The sequence below is a fragment of the Eucalyptus grandis genome, chromosome 2, assembly GCF_016545825.1.
Source record: "Eucalyptus grandis isolate ANBG69807.140 chromosome 2, ASM1654582v1, whole genome shotgun sequence".
In the NCBI taxonomy this organism is placed as follows: Eukaryota; Viridiplantae; Streptophyta; class Magnoliopsida; order Myrtales; family Myrtaceae; genus Eucalyptus; species Eucalyptus grandis.
In genome coordinates this window covers 48,756,477-48,782,258 of record NC_052613.1, presented here as the reverse complement: position 1 = coordinate 48,782,258, position 25,782 = coordinate 48,756,477, and the positions used below count along the sequence as shown (strand labels likewise).

The following is a 25,782-nucleotide window of genomic DNA, read 5'->3' as shown; positions in this document are numbered from 1 at the left end:
CGGCTCGGCTGCGCTCGTTTCTTATTAAATAAAGGCCTAATTTCGAGATTATTACAAATTCCCTTGTGGAATTTTCCGAGCTAGCTGTATTGTAAAAATAACAATTTTCGAGACACTTTAATAATGAAAAAATGTTCATCTTAACGAAGTCATGTTGACAGAGAGAGGGAAATGACGTGAGAGAGACGTGAGGAGAGAGGGTACTGTTAAGTATAAAGGAACAAAGTGTGCTGCGGAAAAACGAAAACAGAGGACTTGGCAGTACAGCAAAAACAGAGGACTTGGCGATACAGCAAATGACTTGGATTGCCAAGTCATGAGGTTAAATCAACGGCAAAGATCTTATAAAGAAGACCAGCCTGGATCGACGATCAATGAACGAGATGCTAAAAGAATCAATGACTCGGATCGCTAAGTCATAAGCGTAGTCAATTAGGTCTTTCTGTTAAGTAGTTGCTGTATTTGGTTTTCACTTGTAACCGAAACCGAGTTCTGTTAAGTTCTTAGATATAAATACTCGTCTGGCTTTACATAAGAAAAGTAAGGAAGGAAAAACAGAAAAGGGTGAGGAGAGAAGAGAAAATCAGGATCATCAACAGATGCTGAACAATCTCTGTATTGAAAGAGGAAGATTCAAAGAATAGTAGACAGCTGAAGATCAAAGTGCTGAAGCAATTCAAGTAAGATTGATCTTAAGAAGATAGAACAGAGGAATTGTATTCCTTTTCTATTTCGAATGTACTGAGTTACAATGATATGATCGTCATTCTAGAATACAGATGTTCTTCAGAGTAGATCGCTTGATATTGTTCATGTTCTTCATCTTTCTCATGGTATCGAGCATTAGGTAAATTGACTGATAGCTTGTTTTTGAGCTGGAAGTTTGTGGCAATGGCAATAAGAACACCAAAATATCATTTTCTAATTCATGTAAACATTTCGAATTTTGTCACAATCAAGCTCGTCGAAGATAATTTTCTGCTGTGGCAAGCTCAAATCCAAAGGTTTCTGAAAAGTCAAGACCTCTTTGGTTTTGTTAATGGTGATGTTGTTTCTCCTCCACGAATGTTACAAAATGATGATGAAGGATGTGACTCAGAACTTGTTAATCCTGACTATGTTGATTGGACAAGAACATATCAGTTGATATCATCATGGATTAGTGGGGCTGTTACGAGAACATTTTGAGTCTAATCATTGGTTTAGAGACATCCTTTGAAGTATGGCAGTCTCTTCTAAAGCGATTTACACAAAAATCAATAGCAAAGGAGTTCGAACTTAGAGGAAAATTACAAAGTCTGTCGAAACTTGATCAAACCCTCTCTACTTATCTCAGAGAATACAAATCTATATGTGATCGGTTGAATGCTATTGGTAAACCGGTGGATGAAATAACCAAAATCTTTGGTATCTTTGGAAGGATTAGGTCCGAATATGAGAATCTTCGAACTACCATATACTTGTTTGAAGCCTCAACCCGACTATGATGAAGTTATAGCTCAATTGGAGAGATTTGAATCAAGGATGAAGACTTATTCTTAAGTCGGTTCAATCCCGATTTGGCCTATCTCGGGCAAAGAAAGTCTCAAATGTACCCTAAAGAGAATGTTGATGGAGAATACCTTTCACAAACTTCTGGTTTTCTAGCTCGAGAGGAAGTTATAGGGGTGGCCGTAGCTTTAGTCGAGGCAGAGCTATTAGTAATAGAGGACGAGGTTTTGGTTATGTTGAAAGAAATCAAAATTACAGAGAAGATGCAGCAACTCAAGGGCAAGGAGATCAATATCTAAGACAAAGGAATGTCTTTTCTACAGCTACTCAGGGATTTCGACCTTATGCCACATACTCTCAAAGGTATCAAAACAACAAATCTTATCCTCCTCTTCAGTTAAACTCAAGGAAAAGTTTGCAGGATGAGAAAGACACAGGGGTTGCTAGATTAGAATGTCAAATATGTAAACGACCTGGGCATGATGCTCTCCACTGTTGGTACCGATTTGACAATTCTTATCAAGTAGAAGATATTCCAGCAGCCTTGACAGCAGTTCATATCGAAGATCCAAAAGGAAGTGAATGGTACCCTGATACAGGAGCTACTGCTCACATCAGTGCGAATCCTGGTATTCTTCATACTCTCTCTAAATATCAAGGTCTCGATACAGTGATGGTTGGAAATGGATCTTGTTTACCTGTTACTCATATTGGTAACACTTACCTAAAAACAGAAGTAAACACATTACCTCTTAATGATGTTCTTATAGTACCAGAAATAAAGAAGAATCTTCTTTCTGTGTCTAAACTTACTGATGACTATCCTTGCACATTTATCTTTGATAAACTTGGTGTTTATGTAAAGGACAACAATACCAAGGTGACAATTCAGCTCGGAAGGAAGACTAAGGGCCTTTATCAAGTTGATACACGGACTGCAGCAGCATTTTTCACTCAAAGACAGAAAACAGTCAATGCAGAAATATGGCACCAAAGACTGGCTCATGCCAATGCTCAAATAGTGGATCACCTACATCATCAGAAACTGATTCATATTAATTCAGTTTCTTCAAAAATTTGCAGCAGTTGTCAAATAGCAAAAAGTATAGCTCTATCATTTCCTTTGTCAGACTCTATATCAACTTCGTCATTAGAGAAGGTCCACTGTGATATTTGGGGGCCTTCACCAGTTGATTCATTTCAAAAGTTTAGATACTATGTGATCTTTGTTGACAGTTTCTCACGATATAGTTGGTTATATCCAATGAAGTTGAAATCTGAGTTCTTTGATATCTTTGTTCGATTCCAGACATTAGTTGAAAGACAATACAGTCACAAGATCAAAATTTTCCAAAGTGATGGAGGAGGAGAATTTGTAAGTAGGAAATTTCAAAAACATCTGCAAGATTGTGGAATAAAACAACATCTGTCTTGTCCTCACACTCCCGAACAGAATGGAGTTTCGGAAAGGAAACATAGACACATTGTCGAATTGGGATTGGCTATGTTATATCATTCCAAGGTCCCACTGAAGTTTTGGGTGGATGCTTTTGTTACAGCAAATTACATTGTAAACAAACTTCCAACACCAAAATTAAAAATGGATACACCTTATAGTAAGATTCATAACACTCAGCCACAATATGATCATTTGAGGGTGTTTGGCTGTGCCTGTTATCCATGCTTAAGATCATATTCAAAACATAAGTTCGATCCTAGATCTCTTACCTGTGTTTTTCTGGGGTATAGTGACTTGCATAAAGGCTATCGATGTCTTGTGCCTACTGATAATCGTATATATATCAGTAGACATGTGATCTTCGATGAAGCATTGTTTCCTTTCACCAAAACTGTGATCAATGAGTATGGTCAATATACTCCTTTGTATAGACAATGGATTGAAGGAGTAAAATTGCTTGAATCCTCAAGCACTGACACAACAAACAACAATATTTCTTATCAGTCAGTAAGAAGAAGTCAATATCATCCTGATATGGATAGTTATGACAGTGAACAGATGCACCAACATACTTCTTCAGCATCAATGCAGCTTCAAGATACTTCATTAATACCAAGGCAGAATGATGTTATCACCAACATATCTGGTCAGAGTTCTGCCTCTTCCTCAAGTACTCTGTCTGTCAATAACAGTACTGACCTAGAACATCATACTCTTGATCATCCTATGCAGACCCGACTCAAATCAGGTATTATTAAGCCAAATCCAAAATATGCTTGCTTGGCTGAGTATCAAGTTCCTATGGAACCAAGATCCATCAAGTCAGCATTAGCTGATAAGGGTTGGAACAATGCAATGCAAGAAGAGATGAATGCTCTGTATGATCATCATACCTGGACATTGGTTCCAAGAACAGACCAGATGAATGTTGTAGGCTGTAAGTGGGTCTTTAAGACCAAGCTCGCACCCGATGGTAGTCTAGAAAGACTCAAGGCTCGTCTGGTAGCCAAAGGATTCCATCAGGAAGCAGGACTTGACTTTACTGAGACATTCAGTCCTGTTGTGAAACATGCTACAGTTCGCATCATACTCTCTGTAGCTCTCACAAGACAATGGACAATTCATCAACTTGATGTGAAGAATGCCTTTCTTCATGGAGACTTGAATGAAACTGTCTTTATGGAACAGCCACCTGGCTTCATTCATCCTCAAAAATCAAGCCATGTCTGCCTTCTTCACAAGTCATTATATGGACTTCGACAAGCACCAAGAGCCTGGTTTGACAAATTCAGCAACTTCCTTCTTGAAATTGGTTTTTTCTGTAGTACAGCCGATCCATCTTTGTTTGTGCTCCATACTGAGTCACATACAATGTTATTGCTTCTTTATGTTGATGATATCATTCTAACAGGAAGCTCTCCTCAGCTCTTAACTGCATTAATCCAGAATCTTAGTCTTCATTTTCATATGAAAGATCTTGGAGATCTTCACTACTTCTTAGGCATTGAAGTTAAACGTACTTTACAAACCCTGTTCTTATGTCAAACAAAATATGCAGTAGACCTACTCAAACAAGCACATATGACAGATTGCAAGCCAACTTCCACACCTTTGCCACTACAATCCATTGTTATGGTTAATGCTGAAGTTCCTCTACTAGATCCTATTGAATACAGAAGCTTGGTCAGTGGTCTTCAATACTTGACTATCACTCGACCAGATCTAGCATTTGCAACAAATCTCCTCTGTCAGAAGATGCAACATCCCACAATGGCAGATTTTCATCAATTAAAAAGGGTTTTACGATATGTCAAAGGAACTATTCATCTCGGTTATTATCTTCATTCCAATAGTTTGACAAATCTCTATGGTTTTTCAGATGCGATTGGGCAAAAGTTGTCCTACTACTCGACGATCTACTACGGGATTCTGTACTTTCTTAGGTTCTAATTTGATTTCCTGGTCAGCCAAGAAGCAATCTACTGTTTCAAAGTCTTCCACAGAAGCAGAGTATCGGGCTTTAGCATCCACAACAGCTGAATTAACCTGGATCGGTTTTGTTCTACGTGATATTGGCATTCCTCTTACACAAGCTACATCTTTGTTTTGTGACAATAAATCAGCTATTTCCCTCACAGCCAATCCTGTCTTGCATGCACGAACAAAGCACATAGAAGTTGACTTCCATTTTGTTCGAGAAAAGGTGTCCTCTGGTTCGATTTCTATCCAACATGTTCCAAGTCATCTTCAAGTAGCTGATATATTCACTAAGTCACTCTCCCACTCAGCGCATCTGTATCTTCGCACCAAATTGGGAATAGGAACAATCCCCCTTCCCAATTTGCGGGGGGATGTTAAGTATAAAGGAACAAAGTGTGTCTGCGGAAAAACGAAAAAACAGAGGACTTGGCAAGACAAAGAAAAACGAGAGGACTTGGCGATACAGCAAATGACTTGGATCGCCAAGTCATGAGGTTAAATCAACGGCAAAGATCTTATAAAGAAGACCAGCTGGATCGATGATCAATGAACGAGATGCTAAAAGAATCAATGACTCGGATCGCTAAGTCATAAGCGTAGTCAATTAGGTCTTTCTGTTAAGTAGTTGCTGTATTTGGTTTCCACTTGTAACCGAAACCGAGTTCGTTAAGTTCTTAGATATAAATACTCGTACGGCTTTACATAAGAAAAGTAAGGAAGGAAAAACAGAAAAGGGTGAGGAGAGAAGAGAAAATCGGGATCATCAATGATCTTTGAACAATCTCGTATTGAAAGAGGAAGATTCAAAGAATAGTAGACAGTGAAGATCAAAGTCTTTGAAGCAATTCAAGTAAGATTGATCTTAAGAAGATAGAACAGAGGAATTGTATTCCTTTTCTATTTCGAATGTACTAAGTTACAATGATATGATCGTCATTCTAGAATACGAGATGTTCTTGAGTAGATCACTTGATATTGTTCATGTTCTTCATCTTTCTCGGAGTAAGTGAGAGGTCGAGAAGGCGATGTGAAGTGACGTTCGACCGTAAGAAAAAAATAAAATAAAAGGGGAGGCGCGGCTGATTTCATCTTCTCCGCGAGGGCCCCGACGCGCCGGCACCGCCTCCGCCGGCCGCTACCGCGCTTCCGCCACAACCGCTTCACCGGTCTCCCACGAAGCTCGCCGCGACGACTGTCGCTGCGCCTCGCTCACCGACACTCCTTGCAACCCGCCGATCGGACTCTGCCGCTCCACCAGCCACCACCTGCCCCCCGCAGCTCCGCCTCACCGCCGTTTGCCCGCAGCAGCTGCCGAAACCCCCTTGCCGGTGATCTCTACCCGCGACGACCCGACGCCGTGCCTCAGCGACTCGCGACCTAACGACATTCGCGCCCTTGCCGCTCCTCGACGCTTCGCCGGTCTCCCCACGAAGCTCTCCGCGATCGCCCGTAACTCGACGCCGTTGCTCCCTCCGCAGCAGCCGGACCAGTCTCGGTAGCCCGACGCCCCGCACCCGACGTTCTTTGCTCCTGCGCTCGCCGCCGCACGCCCGAACAGAGCCACCCGCCTCCCTGTTTTGCTGCAGTCCAGTTCGCCCGAACCTCGCCGGAGCTCCGACGGACAGCCCTGTTCCGAACGGCGACACATCACCGAACCACCATCGCGGCTCGGCCACCACCTTTGCTTCCTCGCCATTCCTCAAGTCAACCGTGAGTTAGACTAGGTAAATTTTTAGATATTCGGTTTCATATTTTCTTTATTTTATTCTAACTTGATTTGTTTTTGATTTATTTTTATCATTATCCAATTAAAAAATTTGTCATATTAAGTCATAATAATAAAAAATATTGAGTCGTGAGATGTCGAGTTAGATTTTTGATTATTTCGACTTTTCATGACAAATTCATGAATTTCTTTGCATCATTGAGATGATATGTCATTGATTTACATTAATGAATTTTCAATATGACATATATTTTGGTGTGTTATCGTTATTTGCTCATTACATATCATGCATCACATGTCATATCTAGAATTTAGGTATTTAGGTTCATACACATTTCATGTTTAAATCAACGCATTTTAATTTTTTAGATTCATATAGAATTAGGATAATTTTCCTTTAATAAAACCAAAACAAAAAAAGGAACAAAAATGTTATTTAGGTTATATAGAGCGTGTTTGATAACATTTACGTCCAAAAATTATTTCAAGGAATAGAAATAGAAAATAGAAAATAGAAAAAACTATTTATGTTCGAGGAACAATTTTTTACTAGAAAGACATATTTTGTAAACTTGTTCCGGAAATAAAAAATGAATAAAAATACGTTTGGTAAATTTATATTCTTTTTTATTTCTTTTAATATTTAAATATTTTTATAATTTTCTTTTCTTTTTTTCTTCTTTTGGCCGACAGCCTCGCCGTGGTTGGGCGAGGCCGAGCATCGCCGGTGGTTGGGCGAGCTTGGGCGAGCTTGGCCTCGCCCGGGCGACGCTCGGCCTCGCCGGATATGGGCGAGGCCAAAAGAAGAAGAAAAGAGAAGAGAGAGAAAAAATGTTCTTCAAAAGTGTTTTTGGAACAAAAAAATAACTTTTTTTTTTTGTTTCTCATTTCCGTTACAATTTTGTTCCGAGAACAAAAAAACAGATTTTGAACAAAAACACAAACAAACGTGTTTCTGTTTTTTTTTTGTTCTCGGGAATAAAAAAACAAAATTTTTGTTCATAAACAAGAAAAAAGAACATTACCATGTAGGGTCATAGATTTCATAATGTGCACACCGCATGTTGCGCTTTAGTTAGTGGGTCATAGGTTAACGTTTTAATATTCTCGTTGTGTAGCTTTTTTTTAAATTAAAAAGCCAAAGATTAGTATGGCGTCATTATGTTGTTTTTAAGTCATGTTAAAAAGAAGAAAACACAAAGGTCATTTCCTTACTTAGTAAATATGCCAGTTCATAATTAATCCAATTTTATGTCATCATTGTTTAGTGTAGGTTGCATATAGGTATTAAAAAAAAATCATTGTTGACACCTAATTTTGAAAAAATAAAATTACATTTTGAACAAATAAAAAGAAAAAAAATGAAAATTGGGGAAATTGATTTGATTTAATTATGCAAGGAAATATGGAATTTTGATGAATGTCCAGATTTTATTAAATGCAGCAACAATTTTGAAATCAAGTGAAAAATAAGCAAGAATTGAGCTGATTGCCAAATCATACAGATTTGATTTAATATGACAAGAAATAGTAACTCGAGAAATGCTATGTAAAGAGATCGTTTCGAATCACTATATAAGAGAGGCTCATTTTTCATGACTGGGGTGCGTGGACGATCTCGAGAATTCTCCGATTGGTCTATTGGATGGTGCAGTCCTCTTGATGACGTCTCACATTCATCATGCGTCATGGATATTGACGACAAGCATAAAGCTAAGTCGAGCTTCGTTTTTTAAGTTTGATTGTGTGCGATTCCAATTTGCTATTCGAACTAAGGTGATTTCATTTTCATTTCTTGCCTAGATTAAACTCCTACATCTCCGACGATAATTCCAGCAGCGAGACATCGAAGTGGCCAGTGTACCCAAGCACTGATTATCATCCAGTGATTTCACTGTGCTAAAACCGGGTTGTTTCTCTCCCTATTAAAGTTGTTCATTCCATATTTTCGGTATTTACTTTGTTTTGTTTTGATGTTGTGGTCGCAGGCAATTCAATGCCGAACAAAAGGCCACACAATTGATACATACAGCCACAATTCTGAAAAGAGGACTTCGAATACACGGCACATAGAGAGCGCTTTAGAGAGAAAAAGCCAAGAGGAGAAATCGTAGAGGCCACACAATCAATTCATACCGCCACAATTCGGAAAGGAGAGACATATATGTGAGAGAGAAAGAGAGGGACTTCTCTCGGCCGAACGAAGGAGCCCGTTCATTCACGAAAAAGGGGAGAAGTAAGGGTCTTCAAGCGTGAAGCTCGATGCTTACAATTTCGACACCCGCGACTGCCGATTCATGGTTCACCACCACCTACCGCTACCCCCAACTACTGCAGTCGCTGCTGCCCAGAGGTGCCACGAGCCCTATACTCTAAGTTCCAGCAATTCCTTCGAGGTCTTCGTCCAGTTAAGCAATCCTCAGCAAAGCCCAATCACTACTAGACAAGATCAAGATTTCGTGGCGAGCTTCATCCGAAGCCATGGAGCTTCGCTGTTAAATAAAGTTTTGTCATTTAAAGGAAAGGAAAGACTAAAATTAACATTTACTGGTAATTGAGGGATCACGTTGAATAGCTTAAACTTCGGGAATGACTCTGTGCATTGAGTCAACATTCAATAACCATTTACGTCATTTTCGCAAAATTGTAATAACACTTCCAAGTCACCTTTCCAAAATCAGCTTACTCATTCCGTAATCACTTGGGATCTTAATTTATGACTAATTCCACCACTCTTGTATTTTTTCCCTACTAATTAAGTCACTCGTCATGAGGCCATCAAAATTAACAAAAATGGCACCACCTTAATTAAAGGACATAATTGTATGGCCGGCCGGTAGGATACGTGACTTTCATTATTGTTAATTTCACAAATTGCATACGTCTGGTCTCCTCCAAACGCACCAAGCCCTAGTGTTGTCCCCATGCACTTAACACTAAGCAATATCCAAACCCCTTCCCTTACTTGTAAATCCCAAATGGTATCTTCCCTTTCTTTGCGCCCGATTGACATCAATTGCTACCTCTGTGTCGTGGCATTCGGTATCGAAATTTGTCAAAAAAACCCATTTCTCGACCTTATAGATCAACAATTAGTTAGAAAAAGGAAAAAAAGAAAAAAAGAGGAAGGTGCAATATCGAGAAGCCACGATGAGCGGGTTTTTGATTACCATGTGACTAGTTATCTCAAGATCACAAACAGTCTAGTTAACATGACCATAGGTAACCAATTTGTGACGATTGACATTTGTCATTCATTTGACATTTTCCTTCTATTAATTATTGATTCAAAAATTTCCTAAGTCAATGTCCACTAGTGGGATCTTAATAAATGTTATGTATATGTCACCGACAATAACATAAACAAGATCAATTATTTGATTGTGCCCCTTATTAGGGGTGAGCGTGGTCTGGGTTCGACCGGTCCACCCCCTAATCATAGGACCAACTTGCACAATGCTGTTCCTCAATTTTTGGGACCGATGACCGACCTTATTAAGCTTGAGACTAAGGACTAGACCGACCCGATAGGTTCGGTCTGGTTCCATGGTCAACCAGGGACCGACCGATAACTTTTTATTTCATTTTTTATACTCCTTAAAAAAGCGATTGAGGACTGGACTAACCCAATGAGTTCAATCCGGTTTCAAGGTCAATTTAAGACTAACCAATAATTTTTATTTCATTTTTGTACTTCTTGAAAAAGCAATTGAGGACCATACCGACCCAATGGGTTCGATGATGAGCAATGTTAGCTAAGAAAGGTAAAGTGAGGGTCAAGTGGAGTGAGCGTTGAATAGAATGAGCATCGAATGTCGAGTGAAGAGCAACAAACCAAGTGAGCATCGAGCAGCGAGTGGCATAAGTGACCCAAAACGAGCAAGGCGAGTGTTGAGTGGCGAGCGGAGAAGTTATTTTTTTCGATTTTGGAAAATTGAAGACTAAGAGGATAAATAAGACAAAAGAGAATGAATATTAGAGGAGGATGTTATAAGAAGTTGTTTATACCTTTTTGGATACCGTGAAGACTCTTTACAAAAACATTTTCCCTATTCATAAATTATTATTATTGACACTGTAAAAGATATTAAAAATCTAACTTGTTAAATAATAATGTAAAATTATTTGAACTCCTTACTAAAGAGCTGTTTAATATTATTGACGCCGTTTATTTTAAGATGTTTTATATATAAAAAAATTATAAATAATATTATATATGTTTAGGGTTGGTCGGATTAAACCGACCCGGAACTTTCAAGACCGAGGACCGACCCACACAATACTGGTCCAGAAATTTTAGGATTAAGGGCCGACCCAGTCTCCCTGAGAACTGGACTAGGACCGGCGGGGTTGGGTTGGTCTAGGCCCTGAACCGACGCTCACCCTACCCCTTATCAGTCGGTCACCAAAATCTAGCTAGGCTCGAACAAACCCTTTAATCTGAATTAACCAATGAATCAACTCCCGTGGGAAAGTCATTTTGGCTAAGAAGCGTCCTGTCAAATGTCACTCGATGGGAACCTAAATGAAATTTCTAAAGGAAATTTGGAAGATTCGGTGGCATGATGGGACTTTTTTTCTAAAAAAGAGAAAATAACTCGTGATTATATTCATGTAATTCGTGGCACAGTTGCGGAATTCAGGACGCGTTTGATGAATTTTCTTCATTGCTGAGATTTTGTTTTTTTTTTTTTTTTTTAATGTGGAGGGGACCCATGCACGCTGTGGAGAGGAGAGCATTTGACCTACCGGCAGAAGTCAATACTATCAACGGAGACGGACGCCTCCAGGATCTCAACGACCTTAAAACGTCTCACTTGAGGAATTGGTATATGAATAATCAAATTCAATCATGAACACCATAGAGGAGGAAGTGAACAGCGATGGGTATTTCATAAAGTAAAAATTCACTTATAAGTAGAAGACCTCATGTTGGCGGTCCTTGACCTCGGGTTTAAGGCCGCCCGAGTTCGCGACCTCCCCGCCGAGTTGCAGAGGAGGAGCGACAACATGGGAACTCGCTGACACGGTGGCGGCGGATCGCCACCATTATTACACATGAGTTAACACTTAAAACTAAATCAACGTTTATTCATACCTTGCCCTAGTTCATTCCACTTCTTCTTGGCTCCATATAACCTGTTTCAGAGCTTTCGAAAACACGATACGCTCGGGACCAAATCACTTGCAAGTAGCCACCAGCACTTTCCTTGGCGGGAGCGATGGCCTGCGTCCATGGAGCAAGGCCATGTTGTCGAAGAAGAGGACGTCGCCCTTCTCCCACTTGAATTGGATGCTCTCCTCGTCGAGGATCTCGCCGCATCGCTTCACCACGTGGTCCGGGATCTCGGTCCCATCGGCCATCGTGGCCGAGCTGATCTCCTTCCCGTGCATCCCCACCACCGTGTTGTACCACATCCTCCTCCCTTTTGTTCCCTCGAACACCCTCGTGAGGGTTCGTGGGCAGATGATCGTCTTCAGTCCACCGTCGGGCAGCCATTCCACGTCCATTCCCATGGCCTTAACCCTACAAAAAATTATGTACGATGGAATGAAATTTGCATTTTACCTCGCGAAATTTTTGTGCAAAGCAAAGTGGAAATTAGGTAAGTACCTTAGTTTTCATTGTGCTGCATAGTCAATTCATCTATAGATTGTGTAAAAATCCAAATTATGTCAAGAGGGGTCCGAATCGGAATATGAATGGCATCATTTTCAATTTATCCACTTTTTTTCCAGGAATAAAAAAGATATTTCCACATGCGAGCCTCAAATATTACATATTGCAAGCCAAACTTAAATTTGCGACATGGGTTTGTATTATAGACACAATTTGTGTGAAATTTGATTTATATGGGCTTGCCAGAATTCATGATAATAATTGTTATGAAGTTCATTTTATAAAGGAAAGTAAAAATTTTGGATTCAAATAGTCACATAAAAATTAAAAAATTTATGCAGATTATGTATAGACTATCAAAATCCTCTACGAAAAGATTGTTAATTTTGTTCTACTTCAATTGCATACTTGAGACTAAGCTATGGTCTATGAAAATTAATTCTTGTCACGATGACGAATAGAACATGGAAATAATCGTGAATCGTGTATACGAGTATACCTTCTCTCAGCTTCGGTTGGGTCGGGGGTGCCGAAAGCATCCTGCCAGCTACGGCCTCTCATGGAGGAAGTGTTATTTGTGCTCGGGGCAGTGAAGGTGTACATCAGCCCCTTCTTCTCTATTTCCTCCACCTCCTCCGGGAACTCCTCCAGCATCCGCTCCGTCACCCGGAAGCTTGGCACAAATGGTGTCTCCCCGCCCTCCGGTGGCGGCACTTCGCAAAACAATATCACCTTCTTGGGGTTTTCCTTGAACTGTTGCATCCACAGTAGTTCGATGTTCATTTTATAATTAGATCCAATGTAGTTTGGTCGCCGCTCAAGAGGAGACAGCCTAGTCTACTCTTCTACCGATAGAGATAGTGCGCTTTCTAAATCCACAGATAACTAGTCGATTTCAGTTTAAAGAATATGAACTTGAATTATAGGGCATGATTGCTGCTCGGGGTTTTTAATTAGTGTTTGATGGAACTAAATATATATAATTTGTTCTCTAACGAATACGTGAGAAACTGACAAGGAGAAAATAGATGATAAAAAGGACATATACTTCTATCAATCATTATGGATGTAAGAAAAATTAAAAATCAAAATCTCCCATTTGAATCCCGGGGCATTCCATTCGCTCAGCTAAGATCACTCAACCATGAAAAGAACTCATTTCGATGGGCCCTCAGATTTCTTTTAAGATATAAATCAGATCAACTGTAGTAAGTAATGCGACGAATTAAACCGACTCATGATTTGATACGTACTTTGAAACTTCAAGATTAAAAAGTTCGTCGATGCATATAAAAGTGAAATTTATGTCAAAAAGCGAGAAGATGCATGAACCGATAGTCTCGCAAGTGATATCACGTTAAGGGAGCACGCGATGAAAGATGTTTTCACTGCGATGCATGTATTGACCTAGTCACTCACCAGAACCATCTCATGGTGGTAGTACATGAACTCCGACAGCGGGCCCTCGTTCGCTGTCCAAACCCGCTTGTAGATGTGAGTCCTCACCGCGGGCCCGATGTAGCGGATGTCCTCCCACCCGCAAGCCTCGACGATCTCGTTGAAGTCCTCGGCGTTCTTCACGTCGAAGCCGCGGAGCAGAACTGCGCTGTTCTTGATGATCATCTGGTCGAACCATTCCGTGTTCTTCTTCAGAGTTGCGACAAGGGACTCGGAGTCAGCTTTGGCGGGCTCTGGCGGGAGCAGGACGAGGGGCATCACCTCGCCGTCGACCACCTTCTGGCCTTGGCACTCGCCGATCTTGAAGTCCTTGCCGGTGGAGGATTCCATTGCCGTAAAGATTTGGTATGCTATTGCACTCAAACTCTCTCTCTCTCTCTCTCTCTCTCTCTCTCTCGGGTTGAACTCCTTAGCTGGGTTGTGTTTTGATGGAGTTTGATACTGGGGCGGTGACGTCTTTATACAGGCTAGTTTGCAATGTTTTTCGGACGAATTCAATTGCGATTTTTGAGTAATTAATAGCGGGTGTCGTTTATGATGACCGCGATGATGATCTGGAATCAAGAGAACGGATGGCACGACACGTCGAAGATTCTTGGGGTCGTCGTCTTGCGAGGAAGCCGTAATCGTTTGGGGGTTTAGCCGAGCATCAGCTAATGTATCGTTTACACTAAAAAATGAAAATAAAATTAAAAATTAAAAAATTAGGAAATAGTGCTGCGACAGATTTTTATCATACCCGTTTGTGAATTTTTACGTTTATTTACACTAATGTATCATTTACACTAAAAAAATATACATAATATAATGTGAATATATCCGACTTTATTATTACAATTAATCAAATAATGGATGGATATAGGTAAATTCTAATATTTCATATCATATAATATTCAGTTTTATTCTAATTAGAAATCCGGACGACCAAACATAATTTAGTATTATATATATTAGTCTGGTCCCGGTGGACGAATAGGTGGTTCTATGCTTGGAATTGGGAACTGGACCAATCTCCTTGGGAACTGTCGGTTCGGTCCGGTTATAAGAGGTTTTCGGTTCTTTTACACATCCCTAATTGTAGCTACTCTCTAACTATTAAGGATCCATATCAATAACGTGGAATGACCAATCAGAGCTTGAATGATGTGAAATTGCTTGACAAACGATTGATTGCTTTAAAACATATTAAGGTCAATAATGTATATTCACACAACTTAAATTTCTTGAATGTATCTTAGAGTGACAGGAGATTTTGGAGGAAAAAGTTGACAAAACTATGATCAATGGTGAATAAATGGTTTCTGAATTTTAATTCAATATATAATAACATTCTCAAATTTCTATTTTTTTCAATATGGTCCCTAGACCATTAGTAAATGTTCAATCTAGTTTCTAAATTAAAAGAAAATAGTCAATATCGTCATTCCATTAATTCAAGTTAACAAATTTACTATGTGACTCTTGACTTGTTAAGTTTGGACACTGGTAACCAAAAAAGTTATATAAGGATTATGCAAATAAGACAATCTTCTTAAATCAAAATATAATAATTAACATAATCAAATAACAAAGGATATGTCAACGCTCAACTTTCTTTTCTTTTTATAAAGTAAATGGATAAAAAGATAGACAAGTTGAAATCAATTATTCTCAAAGGTCCAACTCAACACATAATAATTTATATCCTTAAATAAAGATTTTTCATTTAAACAAAAGAAGACTAAAATTAACATTTACCGGTAATTGAGGGATCACATTGAACAGCTTAAACTTCAAGAATAACATTGCACATTGAGTCGACATTCAATGAACATTTAGGCCATCTTCGCAATATTGTAACAACATTTCCGGGTCACCTTTCCAAAATTAGCTTACTCGTTCCATAATTGCCTTTCGGTTGATATCTTAATTTAGGGAAAATTCCAAATAAGGACCTAAAGTGAATATATTTTTTCAAATAAGGACCCAAAGTGAATTTTATGTCAAATAAGGACCCGAAATGGATCCATTATTTCAAATAAAGACCCAAAGTGAATTTTATGTCAAATAAGAACCCAAAGTGATCAAATTAATCTCTATTGAGGACCTTAGCTTATTGGCAGACATTTTCCGGCGATTAAAATAGGGGTAATTTTGTCAGAAATTTGTGATTGGAAAAAAAAGGGAAAATTCTAAATTAATTAAGTTTAGGTTATTCATTTAGATGTTTACGTTTTCTTCTTTCTTCTCCTCGGCTGCTCCTCAACTAAATCGATGCCCGGTCATCATCATAACTCGATTCTCGTCGCTCCTTGCCTTGCTCGACCAATGGAGAAATTGGGTCTCCGCAAACAAAGAAAGAAGAATCTGGTTTTGTTCTTGTTTTTTAATTCGTGCTTCAACCGGCAGAGAATTTGGGTCTTCGACTTTGCGGAGGATGGGTATAAGGAATGAGGAGAACTTCATCTTTGACTTTGCAAAGGATGGGTACAAGGAACGGGGAGACCGTAGAAAACCTAGAGTTTTTTGTTTATATTTTAGGATTTGTTAATTTTCCATAGATTTTTTTTTAACAAAATTGCCCAAACTCTGGTTGTCGAAAATGTCACATGCTTGATAGCTGGCGAATATTTGGCTGACCAGCAAGCTTAGGTCATTATTTGGAATTTGATTCAACCACTTCGAGTCCTTATTTGAGACAATGGATCCACTTTAGATCTTTATTTGACACAAAGTTCATTTTAGATCTTTATTTGGGAAAATTGGTCCACTTGAGATCCTTATTTAGAAATTTCCCCTTAATTTATGACTAATTCCACCACTCCTGTATTCTTCCCCTACTAATTGAGTCACTCGTCATGAGGCCATACAAATTAACAAAAATGGCACTACCTTAATTAAAGGACATAATTGTATGGCCGGCTGGTAGGATACGTGACTTTCATTATTGTTAATTTCACGAATTGCATACGTCGGGTCTCCTCCAAACGCTTTGTCCCCATGCACTTAACACTAAGCAATATCCAAACCCCTTCCCCTGCTTGTAAATCCCCAAATGGTATCTTCCCTTTCTTTGCGCCCGATTGACATCAATTGCTACCTCTGTGTCATGGCATTTGGTATTGAAATTTGTCGAAACGACCCATTTCTTGACCTTATAGATCAACAATTAGTTAGAAAAAGGAAAAAAAAAGAAGAAGAAGAAGGAAGGTGCAATATTGAGAAGAAAAAGGAAAAAATAAAAATAAAAAGAAGAAGGTGCAATATCAAGAAGCCACCATGAGCGGATTTTTGATTACCATGTGATTAGTTATTTCAAGATCACAAACAATCTAATTAACATGACCATAGGTAACTGATTTGTGACGATCGACATCTATCATTCATTTGACATTTTCCTTCAATTAATTATTGATTCAAAAATTTCCTAAGTCAATGTCCACTAGTGGGATCTTAATAAATGTTATGTATATGTCACCAATAATATAAATAAGATCAATTATTTGATTGGACCCCTTATCAGTTGGTCACCTAAATCCAGTTAGGCTCGAAAAAACCCTTTAATCTGAATTAACCAATGAATCAACTCCCGTAGGAAAGTCATTTGGCTAAGAAGTGTCCTGTCAAATGTCACTTGATGGGAACCGGATGAAATTTCTAAAGGAAATTTGGAAGATTTGGTGGCATAATGGGACTTTCGTTCTAATAAAAGAGAAAATAACTCGTGATTATATTTATGTAATTCGTGGCACAGTTGCGAAATTCAGAACGCGTTCGTTGAATTTTCTTCATCGCTGAAATTTTCTTTTTCTTTTTTTCTTTTTTGCATGCGGAGGGACCCATGCACGCTGTGGAGAGGAGAGCATTTGACCTGCCGGCAAAAGTCAACACTATCAACGGAGACGGGCGCCTCCAGGATCTCGACGACCTTAAAACGTCTCCGCTCTACGTAAGCTCGGTCAGCCCAGGGAGTCGATTTCACGGGCCGAACAAAAGGAAACCGGCCCAGAGACTTCAGACGAGGTTGGATCCGATTAGAGCTGCGGTTTCTGCAGTTAGGAATTGGCGGACCCGCTTCGCGACGATTCGTGTTTAGAGACGACGACACGATATTCCCTAGTCGATTTTTTTTTTGGTAAGTATATTCCCTAGTCGATTTCATGGCTATTATATCGACTATTATCTTGTCGGACGCTAAAATTTTGGATTTCACAAAGTTCAGATGCCTGATGGTGCTGGCGATGCCATGCCCGCACGACGCGTCGTGATGCCGAAGCCAATGCGGATGGGGCCTTCTCGTGATGCATCGTTCCTCTTTCCGGGCGAGCAAAATGGATTAAGGGTCGGCGATTAAGATGCTATTCAATGCGTTGTCCTGTCTTGCGCCCCAACGGAATGTAGGCCACTGAAGAGAGGAGGGGATAGAATTCCTTCGGCAGCTAGCCGTGGTGCCGGGCCCGGTTGGGGCCCGACGGCATTCATGGTCCGAAATGGACTCTCATCTGTCATCTCCCAGCTTTGTCTTCGATCGGTCTTCGAAAATGATGGGGAAGGAAGCCACCAAATTACTCGGCCGAATTCACTGATATTTCACTGTCCGAAACCCTCAATCCGCCCGTGCCCTGTGTCTGGTCCGATGGGAATGACTAATGTTTAGTCTAGATTAATTGAAGGGACATTACATGGACGAGGTACTGCATTTTCCTTTAGGTTTGCGTGTTCTCAAAATTTCTCAACGTGTGAATGAGCAGATTTTGGGGATTTAAATTAGATGATAATCATCTTCTTCTTCTTCTTCTTTTTTCTATTGGGCTAGGAAATTGACGCAGAGAAAGCGATGCTTGGAAAGAATTCCAAAATATGGTGTTTATTTTGAATAAAGAAGTACATATTACAGTATCTTAAGTGTCTTTTATAAGGAAGTCACAATTTAGAAAATAATTAAATTACTGAAATCTAATAACAAAATAAAGGAAGGGATATTGATAAAAAGGAAAATTATCAAAACACAACTACAAAAACTAAAATCTAATAACAAATTAAGGGAAACGTGTGAATCAAATATTATAATCCATTTGTAATCTCGAAGATTACGCAATCCTCTTTGATTTGTGGGACCGCCGGCTCTTATGACGCTCCAATATTTCTATAAAGACATTTGCATGTTGTTCTACATCAGAAATAAAACAATCCATATCCCAATTGTTTGTACATATTGCTTGGCGCTTCTGTCTAGTTCAACTGTGCAAATAAGGAACCATTTTGGTTAAAGAACTCCTAATGAATAAATCTCAATACCAGGTGAGGCTCGGTTTTTTTTCCCTTGAATCTTTCGAATCTTCTCATCGCAAGTAAAATATGGCAATAAAATGAATATATAAAAAAAAGAGTTAGTTCAAAACAAGACCACTCGTCCGAGTAAACTTGATTTTCTTTCCTGTAAACATAAAAAAGAAAAAAAAAAAAAAAAAAAAAGGCAACTTTGCACATGATGATTATTCATATCGTTGCCATCCACAAGGTTCCAAAAGAGAGCTGCCCACCATTTCACCGCAGAGATAAACCCAAAAAGCCAACCGAGACATGCTTCCCAGAGATGCCAAAAAGAGAGGCCTTGCCCCCTCCAAAAAGGCTTGGTTTCAATTGCATGCGTTTGGCTACATTTTCTCAGCCAATTATTGCTTTTTTGATCTTCCCCCTCCAACACTCCATGCATCTTCTGAGACCTGTTCAAACCCCGATTCGATTTTGATCATGTCTGTCCGATCTTGCTCCGACCCAAATCCCTGTGGGTCACCTCCACTGCACTCAATGGCCAAATTCTATCCATTCATTCGCCGTGCAATCGATTTCGCGGGTGAACTGGTTCTTCGATGATTTCGAGGATGAAAGAACTGCTCTAACGAGGAGACCAGAATCTGTCATGACTCCGTCTTTTAACAGCCAGTTAGGAACGGTCCTCCGGACAGGGACGACGTCGGGCAGGACGTGTCGGGCTTTTGTTAGAAAGGGAAAATAAAAATTTAACAGCTTCTGCGGTCGTTCTCATTCCTATATTCTGGCTTATTCTAAAGTCTGAAGATGTTTTAGTCACATGCTCGACACCCCCGTTTTTCTTTTATTTTCTCTTTGACGATTTGTTGGAGAAAATCAAGAAAGAACATGGAAAAAAACTGGCCACTGGTTATTGGTGGCTGCTGCGCTTCTTAGCGGGAAGTCTGTGTTGAAATTTCTACTTATCGGACAATTCGTCCCCTTTCAATTCCAAGCGGCGAGCGCCCGTGCCATGAAAACCCGATAAGGCGATAACGTTCCCCGCTTTAATACTTGGATACACGCCCTTTGTTCCTTTCTCGCTGCTTCAACTGCTTCAAGTCTGCAAATTTTCAGACTGCTCTGTGTCTTTTGCTTCTGGGCTTCTCGGTTGCTCCATTGGTCTCTTTTCCTGGGGGGTTTTGACGGGTTGAAGTGTCAGTTATGGGGTTGAGCAGAGATGGGTGTTGGGGCTATGTCTACAGGGAAGTGGAAAGTTGAATTCTTTATTATCAAGATTTCACGTACATGATTGTGAGGTTAGGCTTCCTGGTTGCTGCTTCAATTGCAGCTTATGCAGTTAAGCAGCTAAATGTTAGAGGCTCAAAACCACCGGCTTCTTCTCGCAAGGTCAAGCTTCTAGGTAATGTATTCATTTTTAATGTGTGTTGGTTTCCCAGCTATCTGTAGTTTCTGTACTATTCTTCCTTTTGTGAAGTGAGTAGATATGATATGTTTCGTCGTGTTGGTGCTTGTATGGTACTGACTATGCGTATCTGTCTTTTCCTGGCATCTTGTTCTGCTATTATGGTGATGATGCTCTTGTCCAGAGAATGGCGACACAGGCTTTGAAAGGCAGGGAAGTGAGGGAAGAGATGAAGAGCACTCTGCATATTCTACTTATGGCCTCAAAGAGGAGGAAGTAAGTGTAGATTGCAATTATTTCGTCTTTTGAGATGAATGTATAGGGCTTGAATTTGTCGATCTTCTTTTGTTGGTTAGCTTGAGAAAACTGGGACTAAAAGCATGGCTTTTTTTTTTTTCAATTTATTGCAGGAAAAAGAGGAGGAAGAGGAGGTTGAAGTGAAACTGATCAGCAGTGTAATTAACGCAGCTTCGAGCCATGTACCTGATATGGAAACTGAGGATATTTTGCCTGAATTTGAACGTCTTCTCTCAGGGGAGATAGAATTTCCATTCCCTGATGATAAGTTCGATGATGCGAGCAGAGACAGAGTTTACGAAATTGAAATGGCAAGCAATGCAAGTGAACTCGAGAGGTTGCGTAGGCTTGTGAAGGAATTAGAGGAGAGGGAAATGAAGCTGGAAGGCGAATTGCTTGAATATTATGGGTTGAAGGAGCAAGAATCAGACGTCATCGAACTGCAAAGGCAGCTGAAAATTAAGACTGTTGAACTTGACATGCTGAAAATCACTATCAATTCATTACAGGCAGAGAGGAAGAAGCTGCAAGATGAGATTGCTCATGGAGCTTCAGTGAAGAAGGATCTAGAGGTAGCGAGGAACAAGATTAAGGAGCTGCAGAATCAGATTCAACTTCAGGCAAACCAGACAAGAGGCCATTTGCTATTGCTCAAACAACAAGTGTCTGGACTTCAGGCCAAAGAGGAAGAAGCTGTTAAAAAAGATGCTGATGTAGAAAGGAAACTAAAAGCAATGAAGAAGTTGGAGGTAGAAGTCATGGAACTGAAAAGGATAAACAGAGAACTTCAGCATGAGAAAAGAGAATTGACTATAAAACTGGATGCTGCAGAAGCTAGAGTTGCAGCTCTTTCTAATATGACCGAGGTAAGAGTCCTGCTTTATTCTTTGTCCAATCTATTGCTTCTTAATTCAATGTTCTGCTGCATTTATCTATCAATATAAGAGTAGTTATTGTCCCACCACGCAAGGACCTTAATTGTGCAACTGTACAGCTTGCAGGTGAATAACCACAAAATAATCTCTTAGTTTCTGAAAAGCCTTGTATAAATTCATTCCAGTTTTGGCAAATCATCATTTCATCACCTTAGAATGCTGATAGATGATAAGAAATGCTGATTTTTGACGCAAATAAGAGGGTCCCAGAAGTAGTGTCCTACATACATTAAAGCATCAGTTGTTGCTTGGATTAGAAAAGGCTACCTTAGCTCCTCAATTTACTTAGCTGATACTATGATTGAGGGGCTGTCACCGTTGAGAACCTTGTGCTAACTGGATTAGCAAGTGCTGGACTAGAGTAGACATGTTCAATAATGCTTCCTTTGTGCAGACCGAAAGGGTTGCGTCCGTGAAGAGGAAGTCAACAACTTGAGACACATAAATGAAGACCTGTCAAAGCAGGTGGAAGGACTTCAAATGAACAGGTTCAGCGAAGTTGAGGAGTTAGTCTACCTCCGTTGGGTCAATGCATGTTTGAGGTATGAACTCCGGAACTACCAGACACCGCCAGGAAAGGTCTCAGCTCGTGATCTGAGCAAGAGCCTAAGCCCCAAGTCGCAAGAGAAGGCCAAACGGCTGATGGTAGAGTATGGTGGATCAGAACGCGGACAGGGAGATACAGATGTCGAAAGCAACTTCTCACACCCTTCTTCTCCTGGAAGTGAGGACTTTGACAATGCTTCTATAGATAGTTCCACCAGCAGATACAGCAGTCTCAGTAGGAAGCCTGGCTTACTACAGAAATTGAAAAAATGGGGTAGAAGCAAAGACGACTCGAGTGCTTTTACATCGCCAGCGAGGTCCTACTCAGGTGGGTCACCTAGCAGGGTGAGCATGAGTCTACGATCGAAGGGCCCACTAGAGGCCTTGATGATCAGAAATGCGAGTGACAGCAATGCCATTACAACTTTTGGTGGGCTGGAGCATGAATCTGTTGATTCTCCAGACACCCCTAGTACCCCTCAGCTTAAGGGTCAAACACCATCTGGTGATTCGTTGAATTCAGTGGCCAGTTCATTCCAGTTGATGTCTAAATCTGTAGATGGTGTTCTGGATGAAAAGTACCCTGCTTATAAAGACCGTCATAAGTTGGCATTGGAAAGGGAGAAGCAAATCAAGGCAAGGGCCGAGAAAGCGAGAGCTGAGAAGTTTGGTGATAGGAGTTTTAGTGGCTCGAGCAGGTCAGACAGGGAGAAAAATATCTCTCTGCCACCAAAACTTGCTCTGATAAAGGAGAAAGTAGTTGTTCCACCAGATTCAGGAGGCCAGTCAGGTGATGCTAAGGCAGATGATCCTCAAACAGTGAGTAGAATGAAGCTTGCAAACGTTGAGAAGAGGCCTCCGAGGACACCTCGTCCACCACCTAAACCATCAGGAGCTGCTCCTAGCATTGCAAATAATGCCGGTGCGGTTACATCGGCAGGCCCACCTATGCCTCCACCCTTGCCGGGCATGCCGCCACCGCCTCCACCACCACCAGGCGGGCCACCTCGTCCACCCCCTCCACCAGGCAGTCTTCCTAGAGGAACAGGAAGTGGTGAGAAGGTTCATCGGGCTCCTGAACTAGTGGAGTTTTATCAGACACTGATGAAACGTGAGGCAAAGAAGGATACTTCATCTCTGATTTCTTCCACAGCAAATGTGTCAGATGCTAGGAGCAATATGATTGGGGAAATAGAGAATAGATCAACATTCCTTTTAGCTGTGAGTTGTGTTTCAACATTTGCTCATGCAAGTTTGCTTCTTTTGTTGTTTTAAGTTTATGGAGATATTTTCTCTTCCTGTTACAGGTAAAGGCAGACGTAGAATCCCAGGGTGAATTTGTCCAGTCTTTAGCAACAGAAGTCCGAGCAGCATCCTTTGCCAAAATTGAAGATCTCGTGGCATTTGTCAACTGGCTGGATGAGGAACTTTCCTTCTTGGTAAACAGATTTAATTTTGTTTTGCTGAGTTGGCTTCGCGCCCTCTCTATAGAAAAGACCCTTTGACATCCCTAGTATATGGATTAGGCATCTGGATTTGTGTCAAGCCTGTCAATGAATCTGAGATCTGAAATTCTAGTCTTGAACCTGAAACCTCTATACAAGCTGAATTAAACTCTGCAAAGAAAAAGGAGAGAGAACGAAATTGAGATTAAAAAGAGTTATTGTAGTTCCTTCTGCTCTTCTGTAAGCATTACAAATTTAACATGGAGGAATTCAAGAAATTTTCAGTCCTGCTTATTTGAAAATCCCTCCAGCTTCAAGCATGTAATTATGCATGCAAACTCTCCGAACTATTTGCCGACTTCTAAAAACTTCTTGAGTTAATTATGCTTCTTAGCTGGCAGAAGTTTCTAATCCTTTTTTGTTTATCTTCCATTAACAAGGTCGATGAAAGGGCAGTTCTGAAGCACTTTGACTGGCCTGAAGGGAAAGCAGATGCATTAAGAGAGGCAGCATTTGAATACCAGGATCTGATTAAACTGGAGAAGCGCGTTTCTTCTTTCAGTGATGACCCAAAACTTCCTTGCGAGGCTGCACTAAAGAAGATGTACTCATTGCTTGAAAAGTAAGTACCTTCTTTAGCGCACTCGTATAATAAGAAATTATCCAAGTTTATTTGCAAATGGACAAGATTTTGGCATTGGAAGTGAAAAGAGGAACTGGCTATTCATTTGCTTCAAAACAATGGACCGTTTATTCCTTTTAAGTGATTGGCTCCACAGAAATAGCAACTGCCCTAAGTTTTCCGCTAGAGTTAACAGCAGAGTGATGTGAGTTTTTTTCTTTTTTCACGACATCACGTGATTCATTTTTCTCTTCCTCTGGCAGAGTGGAACAGAGTGTCTATGCCCTCTTACGCACAAGGGACATGGCAATGTCACGATACCGGGACTTCGGAATCCCAGTCGACTGGTTGTTGGATTCAGGAGTAGTCGGCAAGGTATCTTCAAGCCTGAGTTCAGTCTTCAATGTTCTTAAAGAGAATCTGAGATGTTTGATTTCTTTTTTCTGTTACATTTAATTAGTTCTGTTTGTCAACAGAAAAATAAGAACTTTATCCTGGATCCACATTCGATACATAGCGAATCATCTGTCCTAACGTTGTAACACTATAATGCTACCAGTGTAGCTGGAACCATCTTTATTATAGCCCAGCAAAACTTGGAAGCCTTTGGTCCTGGAAGAATACATCGTCTGATAAATTTGCTTCTAACGAAACTCTAAATGCCATCTCATGGTATATGTTTTGTAAAGCTTCTCATCTGATGATTTTCCATATTTGCAGATCAAACTCTCTTCTGTGCAATTGGCAAGGAATTACATGAAACGCGTAGCAGATGAACTTGACGGATTGGGCGGTTCTGATAAGGAACCAAACAGAGAGTTTTTGCTTCTGCAAGGAGTGCGATTCGCTTTCCGTGTGCATCAGGTACATTTTCTTTGCTACCTAGTCTTGTACAATTTTGAAGGACAGTGCATCTTTTCTTGATTGTCGTCTCAAATATTCACTCTCCAATTTTTGGCAAAATTTAGAACAGTCATCATGGGAAGTCAGTTCTTCCTAGAATTTAAGATTTGAGAACTTTGTAATGCTTCTGCTCTCTCCTTTTCATGTGAATCTTCTAAAACTTTAACTTGAGCACTTCCATGCCTTGATACGAGAATTCAGATAACATCTTCTAAATGGACATTTTGAATGATGACCAAATTATGGCCCCTTGCAGTTTGCCGGAGGTTTTGATGCTGAGAGCATGAAGGCCTTTGAAGAATTAAGAAACCGGGTCCGTTCGCAGACAGAAGAAGAAACTAAGCCGGAAGCTTGAGTATATGATTTCTTCTTTTTTATATCTTGTTTCTTGATCTACAATTCAATTATGTATATGTTACCCACTTAGCCACGTAAATGATTGGTATTTACTTCCGGGGTTCCTAATCAGAATAAAATCCAGAAAGAGAATGTATTTACACTATTTTTGTCACATGGATTTATACAAAGGTCGATTTTCGGTGCTTTTTCCTCTTGAATAAATTCAACCATCATGCGAGTTAGAAAGGCTATAAGACCTGAATAATTAATCCCAGGGAAGAAGAAAATGCAGATTAAAATGTT

The 25,782-nt window shown here is 40.2% G+C and overlaps 2 protein-coding genes across 2 annotated transcripts; one reads left to right on the top strand and one right to left on the bottom strand.

The window, feature by feature from the left end:
- Nucleotides 1-11,739: 11,739 nt before the first annotated feature.
- Nucleotides 11,740-14,125, bottom strand: LOC120289778 (clavaminate synthase-like protein At3g21360). The gene is made up of 3 exons (XM_039305125.1): nt 13,696-14,125; nt 12,776-13,029; nt 11,740-12,183 (listed from the first exon to the last, which is right to left on the bottom strand). Exons 1-3 carry the CDS (start codon nt 14,062-14,064, stop codon nt 11,838-11,840), a joined length of 969 nt encoding a protein of 322 aa, XP_039161059.1. The 5' UTR covers nt 14,065-14,125; the 3' UTR covers nt 11,740-11,837.
- Nucleotides 14,126-19,847: 5,722 nt separating this feature from the next.
- On the top strand, nt 19,848-25,651 carry LOC104433309 (protein CHUP1, chloroplastic). The gene is given in 10 exon segments (XM_039307543.1): nt 19,848-20,389; nt 20,577-20,668; nt 20,803-21,555; nt 22,019-22,037; nt 22,040-23,391; nt 23,478-23,609; nt 24,056-24,237; nt 24,501-24,612; nt 24,958-25,101; nt 25,397-25,651. Coding segments are annotated over 10 exon segments (3,000 nt in total). The 5' UTR covers nt 19,848-20,274; the 3' UTR covers nt 25,496-25,651.
- The last annotated feature ends 131 nt before the right edge of the window (nt 25,652-25,782 follow it).

Excerpts from the sequence above, each read along its gene's own strand:
- LOC120289778 (XM_039305125.1), bottom strand. The coding sequence starts at position 14,064 with ATGGAATCCTCCACCGGCAAGGACTTCAAGATCGGCGAGTGCCAAGGC. Across the intron at positions 13,030-13,695 it reads ACCACCATGAGATGGTTCTG|TTCAAGGAAAACCCCAAGAA; the intron begins GTGAGTGACTAG and ends TGGATGCAACAG. Across the intron at positions 12,184-12,775 it reads CCAACCGAAGCTGAGAGAAG|GGTTAAGGCCATGGGAATGG; the intron begins GTATACTCGTAT and ends AATTTTTTGTAG.